Source organism: Capricornis sumatraensis, chromosome 13, assembly GCF_032405125.1.
Source record: "Capricornis sumatraensis isolate serow.1 chromosome 13, serow.2, whole genome shotgun sequence".
Classification (NCBI taxonomy): Eukaryota; Metazoa; Chordata; class Mammalia; order Artiodactyla; family Bovidae; genus Capricornis; species Capricornis sumatraensis.
The window spans coordinates 87,650,703-87,664,190 of NC_091081.1; the positions used below are offsets into that span (position 1 = coordinate 87,650,703).

Consider the following 13,488-nt stretch of genomic DNA (forward strand, 5'->3'; position numbering starts at 1 on the left):
TATTTTACTGATGATCACTTCTGAACTTTAAGTGTAGCATTTTTGTCACACTAAAAAACTTCCAGAAAAGCAGTATACACGTTTGCTTATATAAAAGTTCTCCATAAATTAAAATTATATACAAACTTTAATTTCTACTATAAAAACAACCATCACAGAAATGAAGTCATAATCAGCCAAATATAAATTCATCTAAATCCAAAATTAAAACACTATCATATCCAAAGTCAATATATTAATATAGATTCAACTTGGGGGAAATTCATTTGACTTCACATGTTTTTTGTTGAGTCCACCTCCCATTTTTCATTAATATAACCATATCCTAAGTTTATGAGTATAAATAAAACATCCAATGCAACTCAGTTTTCCCACTGGGCACATATAAAACCTGTTTCAATATTACATTTTTCAAAATATGTATGTTTTTGAAATATATATGGAATATTTTTATAATCAATAATAATAATTGCATACAATCAAGTCTAATACTAGCTTCCAGATTTTTCAATGTGGTCATATCTAAATAAATTTTCAATTTTTTGACTAAAGATTTTTTTTTTAAAGATCATTCTTTTGTATTTATTTCCTCTCATTCTAACTTATTTTATCTTTTTAAGCAGAATAAAATTCTTACAGAATTAATGTACTAATATTTGTCTATATTTTACTTTTAGCATTTTTTGTTAAGTGATAAACACCTTTTTTGTCACCATGAAATAAGAGAAAAATCCAGCACTCAATCTGAATGAGGTCTTACCTTCTGATTTCTTGTTTTTCCGCTTCAGCCATTTTTCTACAGTCTCTGCACTAACGCTTTCAGACACAAATTCATCTAATACCTGAGGGTGGAGAGAAAGATAGGCCTTCACTTTTTCATCTGTCAAATCTGTAAAAGAATTGAACAGAATAAAATTAACCAATGTGACATCTTCGTTTACATCAAAGATATGGAAAAATGACACATTATGCAAAAAGATTTAGCACATAAATATTTTTAACGATATACATAAGTACAATGGACTATGATTCAACCATAAGCAGGAATGGAGCTCAGTTACGACATGGAGAAACCTTAAGAACAGCATGGTAAACAAAATCAGCTAGACACAAAGGGCGAATATTATGTGATTCCGCCTATGGGAAACCTCTGGACCGGGTAAACTCACAGAGACAAAGCAGGTTAGTGGCTTCCAGGAGCTGAGGAAAGGAGAATGAGGAATTCTTTACTTTGCGGGTACAGAGTTTCTGGTTTGGGAAGCAGACAGACAGGGGTGATGGTGGCCCACATTGTGAGTATCATTAATGGCACTGGATTATATACTTGATATGCTTAAAATGGCAAATTCTGTGTTATTTACGTTTTACCACTTTGAAAAAGTAGAAAAAAAAGTAAAGTTAGAACTTCAGAAATTTCAAACTATGGATATTTCATCACGTTACACAGCTGTTTTCCAACAAGAAATGTCAGTGTTGTCTTTGAGTCAGTCCTGTATTCTAGTGCTGTGCGGTTAAGCCTGACAAAGCGCTTCTACTTTACTAAGTAATTATCATACATTTAACACTTATCAAAAGTGAAACTCTCGTAAGAGTATCAAACAGGAGAGTAAAGTACTAATCGACTTCGGGGGCTAAAAATATGGTTAACGAATAAGTTCCTATCTTTTGCTGTTTACAGAACAAATTCTCCTTTTTCTCAGGGCCACTAAATCCAATGACACAACTGACTTCAGTCCAAAATAATCTCAACATTTTTTCATTGATATTCAATATATATAGTCCATTTCACAAAAGTAATCTTCAAAGTCTAATAATAACTGTTGAATAGACACAGAATTTTCAAAGAACTTTTGCAGATCTTCACTTAAAAAATATAAAATCATACACATACACTGTCAAACTGTTGCTTCAGGTTGGTATGCCATTTCACTAAAGCACTCAAAATCACAGGCTATCAGTAGTCATTACTCAGTGATTTTAATTATTTAAAATAATTATTCAGAGTACTACTGAATACTCTGTGAATTATTCAATAAATTACCATCCTTAGGGACGTTTAGGTGGAAAAGGCAATGGAAATTCATACTTTTAGATGCAGAAAAAACAAAACCAAGCATATCGTTATGACTTCAGAGAACAGGCTGCATGCCTGCAGCACCAGGCAAGGCACAGAACTTATACGTATTAATTAATTCTGCTGGGGACTAAGTCACAACCACATGATTCCACAACAGAATGGTATTACTGAGAAAGCAAATGATTTATTTCAATGAATTCAACGATTACTTAAGCACTTGATTTAAATGATATAGATCTCTTATACATAATTATGTAGTTGAATTAGATTAATAAAGAAACAAGACCCAGTCCATGTTCACCCTGCAAAGAGCCTCAGGGATGTAAAATCCAATCTGAGAAATTCTATAAGGTACTGAAAGAGATTCATTAAAGTAAGAGAGAGCTCTCTCGACAAAGCAAGTTAGAGTCTCCAGATACAAAAGGCACAGAATAGAAGTAAGCTGAGAACTGATCTGACCTCAAGAAAACAAAGTAATGTTCCCACTCTGATTATGCCCATAAAAGTGGAACTAATCCAACATTTGATCCCTTCTTAAAGCTTCCTTGTATCACTTTTGTGACATAATATGGTTCCTACCCTAACTTTCTAGTTGCTCTTCACCTCCGCTTTCTCTACAATAATCTACAATGACGACAGCAAAATCTGAATCAAGAATCTTAGTATATTTTTGATCTCTAGTTTGGAAATTCTTCCATCACCTCAAGCTCCATCTTGACTCAAAACCATGTGAGTCATCTCCTTCCCACTTATTCCCAAAGTGATTTTAACTCTTTTTTCCTGTTACTACTATTCTCCATTCTTCCAGAAACTCAGGCTGAAAATGTAAAGTCATAATTGACTCACTGTCACCTCATTTCATCTTGGTGCATATTATATGTACAAGTCCTGTTTGCCAAATTACATATCCGATAAAGGAACTCTATCTGAGATATACAAAGAATGTTCAAAACTTAACAAGAAACAAAAAACACAATTATAAATGAGTCCAAGAGCTGACACTCTGTCAAAGGAAGATACAGATATGGCAAATAAGAATATGAAAAGAAGATCATTTGTCACTAGTGAGTTAAACAAAAATGAGATTCCACTATCTGCTAGAGTAGTTACAATCCAAAAAACTGACGAATACAAATGATACAGAAAGAAACTTCACCGCATCGACTATTTGGTTAGTTCATTGCCATAAGACAGGATACATGCTTAATTTGTTCCCCTTTATTGAGCAGTTTTTACAATGAGTTGGTTCAGTAGCATTCTCCTGTAGGTGAAGAACTAAACATTTTACTACTAGGAGCCCATGCATGCATGCTAAGTCGCTCAGTCATGTCTGACTCTTTGCGACCCCATGGACTGTAGCCCACTAGGCTCCTCTGTCCATGGGATCTCCAGGCAAGAATACTTGAGTGGGTTGCCATGCCCTCCTCCAGGGGATCTTTTTAACTCAGGGATCAAACCTGTGTCTCTCGCATCTCCTGCACTGCAGGTGGACGCTTTGCCACTGAGCCACCAGGGAAGCCCAGATATCTCACAAGAAATGTACAAGCTCTTGCATTTTAAAGTCTCTTGGAATGTTCTTCTCTGATTATGTCACTGACTCAATACACATTTAGGTTTACCTCTGACGGTATCTGTAAATGTGTCTTTATGACAAACTGTTATTCTAAAAATGGGTATCTACATGCTGAAGAATTTTTTTTAATTCTGGAATCTTGCCACTTTAAGATTCATTAAAATTAGAAAATCCCCTTCAAATCAGAGGCTGAAGGACTATTGTTTTTCTCAGAGGGATACTTTTAAATTAATTACAAGTACTGAAGGATCTATTGCTAGAAATAGGAAAAAAAAAACCCTCAATTTTTCAAGTATTAACTCTGCTATCTTAATTTGCAGATAAAATCTATATTATTTGTCTGTACTCTTTTTGCAAAAGCAGTGGAAACCGCATGGCAGGAGCCCAGCACCCTCCCCCGCCCACCCCTCTCCTGAGCCCCTATTTCACAGCGCCCTTCTGCTGCTGCTGCTGCTGCTGCTGCTAAGCGCCTCAGTCGTGTCCGACTCCGTGCGACCCCACGGATGGCAGCCCACCAGGCTCCCCAGTGCCTGGGATTCTCCAGGCAAGAACACCGGAGTGGGTTGCCATTTCTTTCTCCCCATGGCGCCCTTATGCTACCCTAACTCAGCTCTGCTCTGTCTTAAAAGAACTCTTTACTCTGAGATAGGGTGTCTTACCTTCAAGTCTTCTCCTGCCCCATTATCCAACTCAATAGAGTTAGTTGAGTAGCTAACCTCAACTGGATTAGAAGAAACTATATATTTCAAAATTCTAAGGTATATATGACTAATAATCTTTTCTCTGATTCGTCACAATAATTGTCTCAACTTCATATTTTCCCATATACTTACTCCAGGTGTAAAGAATAAGTAAATAATTCTAAGCTTCTTAAAGTCTTCATTCAACTGTTAGATAGCTTTGGATTAAAAATAAGCAACCAGAAAAAGAAAAGAAAAAAAAAAAAGTCTCATGCTATTAAACATTGCACTGTAATCATTCAATTGTCAAGAACAACCTGAGCTAAGAGGGGGCTGAAACGCGTGTCACCATGAGGAGTCGTGAACGATGACAAATGATTAGCTGAGAGAACACACGATTCTTGGTGGACACTATTAACTCTTCAAAAGACAATGCGTGGGCTTTCCTGGTGGTCCAGTGGTTGAGAACCCAGCTTGCAGCGCACAGGACACAGGGTGGATCCTGGACCGAGAAGACACCATGCGCCGCAGAGCAACCGAGCCTGCGGGCCTCAACCACCCAGGCGCGCACTGCAGGGCCCACGCCACAACGAGAGAGTCTGTGCTGCCGCCAAGACTGAGCACAACCAAATCAATAAACACGTGTGTTTTTAAAAAGACCATTGAAAACATATGTTTTAAGAAGTAAACTTTCTAAATGTAGGGGAACAACATCTGTTGTTAAAAGAAAACAAGGTATCTCATGTCATGCTCAGCAGCAGTGGGTGGTCACACTGCTCAACGGCAAGGCTTTGCTAAAAGCTGTGTGTGCATGTGTGTACACACAAGTTGCAGGTGATCATTCTCCTGGGTTGAATATACATGTTGAGGAGAGTGAAAAAGTTGGCTTAAAGCTCAACATTCAGAAAACGAAGATCATGGCGTCTGGTCCCATCACTTCATGGAAAATAGATGGGGAAACAGTGGAAACAGTGGCAGACTTTATTTTTTTTGGACTCCAAAATCACTGCAGATGGTAACTGCAGCCATGAAATTAAAAGACGCTTACTCCTTGGAAGGAAAGTTATGACCAACCCAGATAGCATATTCAAAAGCAGAGACATTACTTTGCCAACAAAGGTCCATTTAGTCAAGGCTATGGTTTTTCCAGTAGTCATGTATGGATGTGAGAGTTGGACTGTGAAGAAGGCTGAGCGCCAAAGAATTGATACATTTGAACTGTGGTGTTGGAGAAGACTCTTGCGAGTCCCCTGGACTGCAAGGAGATCCAACCAGTCCATTCTAAAGGAGATCAGTCCTGGGTGTTCTTTGGAAGGAATGATGCTAAAGCTGAAACTCTAGTACTTTGGCCACCTCATATGAAGAGTTGACTCATTGGAAAAGACCCTGATGCTGGGAGGGATTGGGGACAGGAGTAGAATGGGACGACAGAGGATGAGATGGCTGGATGGCATCACCAACTCGATGGACACGAGTTTGAGTGAACTCCAGGAGCTGGTGATGGACAGGGAGGCCTGACGTGCTGCAGTTCATGGGGTTGCAGAGAGTCGGACACGACTGAGCGACTGAACTGAACTGAACTAATGCACCACCTTCTTTAGCCAAAATGAAGCGCAATTTAGCAGAGGAATGAGCTTAATGTCAGGCAAATGGGCCTTCTGAATCCTGCACTCAGCTTTGTACACTTTCCCCCTCCTGAGTATCTCTCTCTCTCTCTCTCCCATCTCTACTCCAACCATGTGATCTCCTTGCTTAATAGAAGGATACAACAGCTAGAGCATCAGTTAGTCACTGACTGCCCCTCCCCACAACACTTCTCAGTATGTAATTCCGGGGTATTATACAGGGTATTATAAAAGTTGGCTTAAAACTCAACATTCAGAAAACTAAGATCATGGCAAACGGGCCCATCACTTCCTGACAGATAGATGGGAAAACAACAGAAACAGTGGCAGATTTTACTTTGGGGGGCTCTAAAATCACTGCAGATGGTGACTGCAGCCATGAAATTAAAAGATGCTTGCTCCTTGGAAGAAAAATTATAACCTACCTAGACATCATATTAAAAAGCAAAGACATTACTTTGCGAACAAAGGTCCATCTAGTCAAAGCTATGGTTTTTCCAGTAGCCATGTATGGATATGAGTTGGACTATAAAGAAAGTTGAGCACCGAAGAATTGACGCTATTGAACTGGGGGGTTGGAGGAGACTCTTGAGAGTCCCTTGGACTGCAAGGAGATCCAACCAGTCCATTCTGAAGGAGATCAGCCCTGAATATTCACTGGAAGGACTGAGGCTTAAGTTGAATCTCCAATACTTCGGCCACCTGATATGAAGAACTGACTCATTTGTAAAGACCCTGATGCTGGGAAAGATTGAAGGCAAGAGGAGAAGGAGACGACAGAGGATGAGATGGCTGGATGGTGTCACCGACTTGATGGACATGAGTTTGAGTAAGCTCCGGGAGTTGGTGATGGACGGGGAGGCCTGGCGTGCTGCAGTCCATGGGGTCGCAAAGAGTCAGACACGACTGAGCCACTGAACTGAATTGAACTGAGGACTAATAATCCAGGGCATCATGTGCCTGGCACAGCGTAAACGCTCAACAAAAATTGGTTGAATAATGCATCTTAGCACCGACACTATAAGAAAGGAAAACAGACATAGAGCAGCTTGAAAGCCAACAGTGAGCACCACGGAAGCAACCGTCCAGGCTGGACAAGACTACCAGCCCGGGAGCCCACCTAAAGCCCGTGCCTCCCGTTCTTGACACTTGCCCTGAGCTTACTATGCTTTAGTGGGATTGCTACTGACCACTGCTATCTCCCAAATCGGAACTATATGACACATTTCACTTCAGATTATAGACTGAGAAACCTGACACTAAACTTTGGACTTTGACACGAAGGCAGGAAGAAATCTCTGGAGCAAGAACCACCAGTTAGACCTGAAAGTAAGTCTGATTTGAGACCCCATTTTTCCCCATGCTTCCTTCATTTCCTCAAACGTGCCCAGCCCTTCCCCATCCGCCGTCTCCTCTGGAGTCCTTCCCCATCCGCCGTCTCCTCTGGAGCCCTCCCCCATCCGCCATCTCCTCTGGAGTCCTTCCCCATCCGCAGACTCCTCTGGAGTCTGCGCTTTCACCACTTGTCTAAGTGAGACATTTAGCTGATGGAAAAGCAGTTTTCTCAGAGATAACTGCCCTGACCACACGCTCCACGTTCACTCCACTGCCCTACGATTCTCTCTCACTCCACATCATCCATCCCAAGCTGAACTCTATTTTCTTACTGTTCTCTTATTGGACTCCAGCCTCTGCGGGCAGATGACGAGCTCCACGAGGGCAGTAGCTGGCCTGTGTCACTCTCCACTGTCCTCGGAGCAAGGTCCTGGCCACACGCAGGACAGACGACACACCCGCCTGAGCCTGCTCTGAGGGTCTGCCTGCAGGCTTGGTCTTTGGCTGGCACTAGAGAACTTGGCTTGGAGCGTGTTGCCAGTGAGCTGCTGGGCCCAGAATGCTTGTGCAAACAGTGGGATTTGTGCCAAACACCTGCTTTCATTCTGGGAGTCTGTATTCTGGACAGCTGCAGGCAGAGCGTGCCTATGTGAGCAGCCCGCAGCAAGAACACGGGTGCTGAGTCTCTAGTGAGTCTCCCTAGCCAGCAGTACTGCACACGCGCCATCACGGTCATTTCTGGGGGCGGTCAGACGCGCCCTGTGTGCCTCTGGGGGAGGACTCCTGCCAGACGCCCTGGTCTTCGCCCTGTGCACCGCGCCCCCTGCTGGTTCGGCACTGCACCCTCTCCTGCCGTAAGAAGTCTTGACCGTAAGCATGACTACGCGTCCCAGAGCCCCAGCAAATCACTGAGCTTAGAAGCAGCCTTGGGAATCCCCAGCACAGGGACCATCAACAATAATAAATGAGTCCACAGACATCGCAGACGTGCAGCCATGCGGCTGGAAACTGTGCCCAGTCCTGCAAGATCACACAGGCACCCAGGTCGGAAAGCAAGTGTCCCAGCGAGGGGCCCCGCCTCTCAGCGGCCCGAGACCCCCACTCCTCCTCCCTGACGCCGGATGAGATTCGTTTCTTTCACACTACTGTCCTGTTTCTTTTCCCACTGAAACAGTTTAAATATACTGTTTTCTGAAAAACGAGAATTTTTTTATTATTATTATCCAAACATGCTTTTCTAATTTAGACACCCTTCAATCCACCTCTAATGAAGCTCCAAGTCTGGAAATAGATCCCTGTATATACTATAATATGAACCTTTTATGTCAAAGTTCTTCCCCACAATGTACTGGTGTACATGAGCTTATAAACATAAAGACTTACAGAGCAGTTCCTTCTTCCATTTATCAAATAAGGGAAGCGGGCAGTGGGCGCTAACATTCATTTCCTTTGGGCTTCTTTATTTAAAAAAGGCAGAGTCCCGTATACGCAGTGCATAGAGATTACCCGGTAAGAGATGTAATTGGTTTTCAGCATCAATAAAATGACCCGAAAATTATAACAAAAATGAACAGGCGAGATGCTTTTTTGGATTTCTGTCAAATCCCATAGGGAATGATACCATTCTTTTTAACCAAAAAGGAAAAACAGGGAGCAGAGTGAAAATGAACGCCATGTCACTTTTCACAGAAAACCCTAAAATTCATGGGACCCATTCCCAACGAGCCCAGGCAAAGTTGATAGAGAACAATAAAGCTGGAGACACCACAATCCCTGATTAGAAGTGTTATTACAAAGTTATAGTAATAAAAACAGTATGGTACTGACATAAAAGGCTTCCTGGGCAGCTCAGCCATAAAGTATCCACCTGCAATGCAGTAGATGCGGAAAGTGCGGGTTTGATCCCTGGGTCGGGAAGATCCCCTAGAGAAGGAAATGGCAACCTCCTCCAGTATTCTTGCCTGGAAAATCCCACGGACAGAGGAGCCTGGGGGTCTGCAGTCCACAGTGTGGCAAAGAGTCAAACATGACTGAACACCCACTCACTGACAAACAGACAGACAGACCAATGAGACAGAATCAAGAGCCCAGATATAAACCTTCACATATGGAGTCAACTAATATTTGATGAGAGAGTCAAGAAGACTCAGTGGGGAAAAGACAGTCTCTTAGATAAACAATGTTGGGAAAGCTGCATGACCACATGCAGGAGAGATGAAGAGGACCCCATCTCACACCACTCATGAATTAGCTCAAGATTGAGTTAAGACTTAAACAGGAGATGGGAAATAACAAAACTCCTAGAGGAACACACAGGTAAAACCTCCTTGATGTGATGTTGGCAACGTCGTTCTGGATGACACAAGCGACAAGAGCAAAAATAAAAAAGGGGGACTGCAGCCAACTAGGAGGCTTCTGAACGTCGGAAACCATCAGCCAAACAAAAAGGCAACCTACAGAACTGGAGAAAAACATCCGTCTGATAAATGGTTGATATCCACAACATAAGAGGAATTCATCCACCTCAGTGGCAAAAAAAAAAAAAAAAAAAATCCAATTAAAAAATGAGTGTAGGACTTGAACAGACATTTTTCCAAAGAAGACATACAAAGGATGAATAGATGAATACATACAAAGGTACCAAACATCACTAACAATCAGGTGAATGAAAATCTAAAGCACAGCGAAGCGTCACCTCAGCCTGTTGGTTTGGCTGTCATCAACACGACAAGAGGGAAGGTGGTTATACTTGTGCACTGTTGCTGGGAATGCAGACTGGTGCAGCCAGCATGGAAGCCAGTATGAAGGTTCCTCGAAAAGTTAAAAACTGAACTCGCACGATCCAGCAGTCGCACTCCTGGGTATGTATCTGAAGGAGATAAAACCGCTATCTTTAAGAGACGTATCTGGGGGACTCCCTGGCAGTCCAGTGGTTAGGACTCCCCACTTCTATCCAGGGGCACAGGTTGGGTCTCAGGTCAGGGAACTTATATCCTGAAAGCCACAGGGTATTGACATAAAAAAGAAGAAGAAGAGATATATCTGTGCTGCCTTTTTTTACACAGATCCATTAGAACAAATTTTTTTAAAAATTTTTAATTGCAGGATCATTGCTTTACAATGCTGTATTGCTTTCTACCATACGGCAGTGTGAATCAGCCCTAAGTATACATGTGTCCCCCCGCTTTTAAGCCTGCTTCCTGACCCACCCTATCCCACGCCTCTAAGTTGTCAGAGGGCACCAGTGAATTTCCTGTGTCACACAGCGACTTCTTGCTAGCAGCCTCGCTCGCATTTGGTCACGTGCATGTTTCAGCGTCACTCTCTGAATTCATCCCTTCTTCCCCCTCTGGGTCCACAAGTCTGTTCTCTCTGTCCGTGTCTCTATTCCTCCCCTGCAAACAGGTTCATCAGTGCCATTTTCCTAGATTCCATATCTATGCATTAATAATGCATGATATTTGTTTTTCTCTTTCTTTCTAACTTATTTCTCTGTATGATAAGCTCTAGGTTCATCCACCTCTCTAGAACTGACTCCAGTTCATTCCTTTTTCTGGCTGAGTGGTGATCCATCCCAGGTATGTACCACAGCTTCTTCAGCCACTCACCTGTCGGCGGGTGTCTAGGTTGTTTTTATGCCCTGACTGTTGTAAACAGCACCACAATGAACGCTGGAGCACGTGTGTCTCTCTGAGTCATGGTTTTCTCAAGATGTGAGTCCACAACAGGCTTGCTGGGCCACATGACTTTATTCCCTGTTCACCGTCTTCTTTGCAGCACTATTCATAATGACCAAATCATGGGAACAACCTTAGGGTCCATCTCAAACGAATGGAGAAAAAGTATCTCACACACATACACACACAATGGAATATCATTCAGCCATAAAAAGGAAAGAGAGCCTGCCTCTGTGACGACATGGACGGAACTTGAAGGCATTATGCTGCAGTAAATACGCAAGACAGAGAAAGACTAATATATATGATTTCATTTGTATATGGAATCTAAATTAATCAGACTCAAGGAGAAAGTGTTGGTGGTTGCCAGGGGCTTGTAGCTGGGGGACATGGGAGATGTTGGTCAACGGTTGTACGTGTGTTAGTCACTCAGTCATGTCCGACTCTTTGCAACGCCACGGACTTTAGCCTGCCAGGCTCTTCTTTCCATGGGATTCTCCAGGCAAGAATACTGGAGAGGGTTGGTAGTCCCTTCTCCAGGGGATCTTGTTGACCCAGGGATAGAATCTGGGTCTCCAGCACTGCAGGCAGATTCTTCCATCTGAGCCACCAGGGAAGCCCTTTGGTCACTGGTTACAAACTTTCAACTATAAGATGAAATAGTGAATAAATCTTGGGGATCTAATATACAGTGTTGTGACTATAATTAACAGTACTGTATTATAAACATAAAAGTTGTTGAGAGTAGATCTTTCAAGTTACCAACACACACACACACACAAAAGTAATTAAGTGAGGGGATGGAGGCGTTAAGTGACCTGATTGTGGTAATATTTTCTCAATATATCAGTATCTGAAGTCATCATGTTGTGTACCTTAAGGTAGCATATACATCTACAATACTTCCATAAAGCTGAGGAAAATTTTAAATGTTCTATAATAATTATCCTTGCATTCTAATTATCTATTTGTATAACCTAAATAATTTCTTCCAGCCAGGTAAGAATCTTCTTTCTTACTGAAAGAAGATTTGTCTATGACCTAAAAAGGAGTCATTTAATGAAACTTAATTGAATATACCACTAGGATTTTGACCTACATAACTGATTACTCATTCCAAGTGAATTCACAGCCTGGGGAGGGTGACTTGGCTGCAAAGAAGACATTGTTTCCTTCATTTGTAATTTGCATTTATCAGAAGGCAAATCCCACACTGTTGTATTTCTAAACCAAAGTGAAATTACATGTTTTCCCTTAGCCGAGGGTTATCTATGAGAGTTTCTTGAATTGAGAAAGCCAAATTTTTATTAAGTTGCTCAAGGTGATAAGACAAAGAGGAAAACAATGATTCTGGAGTAGAATTACACGAGTAAACTTCACAATGCAAACCTTTACCCTTCTCACGACTCAGAAAACGACAGTACCAAAGTGAAGCCTAACACGGAAGCAGACCCCCGGCCACAGGCTATGCAGCGTAGAGGGTTCGCGACTCTCACCTCTTTAACTCAAGTTCAGCTAGAAATTCAGAGTAACCTGGTGGGGCATCTTGGTCCTCCAGGTTCTGAGTCACCATAAGCTCAGGCACAAGCAAGTTGCTACAACTCCTAGGCCTCACTGTGCTCACTAACAGACACGGCGGCAACAGCTGCCCCGACCCCACGGGGATACGACGCATGGGAAGAGCTGCACGTACAGTATGTTACTAATGGAAAATTATCCAGCAACGTCCACCTTCATCGAAACAGTGGGCACCTTTCCATCAGGAAGCATTATGAGACTTAAGATTTTTACAGATATCTAATTATGCTACTATTTAAATGTAATTCGACTTCACAAAATCTGTATTTACCTATATTTAAGGAACATTTCATCTAGGTGTGTTTCAGAATAGTAACACATTTTACACCTACCCATGAGTTCTTAAATCAAATCGATAAAACGTCTAGCTGCCACCGTGTTAACTAAAAATTGCATTTGAACACTGACCTCAAAGGAGCCGAACAGGTCTAATCTGAGAGTTTCCAGGCAGGATCACGCAGGAATGGCTAACAGAGGCAGGATCGTGCCGATTACGCAGTGGCCAGTCAGAGGAACAGGGAGGCCATGGGCAAGTATACAGGACATGGCACAGTGTGCAAAGGGTTAAAAATTCAGCTGAAGACACATCTGTGAGCAGACTCAGAGCTGTCCTGAAGGAAGTGGTCGACGAACCAGAAGGCGGGCAAAGAAAATAGAAAAGGAGTAAGCAGCCGAGAGATAAAAACAGAAGTAACCCAAGAGAGTTCACTGCTCTGGCTTTGCAGACAGCTCAGATGGGATGCGGACACAGCTCGAATGGCTCAAGAGTTGGGGAAGCTGGTTTGGATTAAAGGCACAAGGACTGAGGAGTCAGGACTCTGGAAAGTGGCAGGGAGAATCAGTATGTCACTAATATGCCTCACAAGGTATTAACAGCATTAACCAAATGGCTAAGATCAAATCCTGTCACCTGAAAGGGAAAGTGGCTTCTCAAATGTCGGGC

The 13,488-nt window shown here is 42.3% G+C and overlaps 1 protein-coding gene across 1 annotated transcript in view; it reads right to left on the reverse strand.

The window, feature by feature from the left end:
- The window catches only part of PDE10A (phosphodiesterase 10A), a 266,943-nt gene that overhangs the window by 148,926 nt on the left and 104,529 nt on the right, over positions 1-13,488 (reverse strand). Inside the window, exon 2 of the mRNA XM_068985211.1 lies at positions 761-889. Within this exon, the coding sequence (XP_068841312.1) occupies positions 761-889 (129 nt within the window). The remainder of the gene's footprint in view (positions 1-760; positions 890-13,488) is intronic.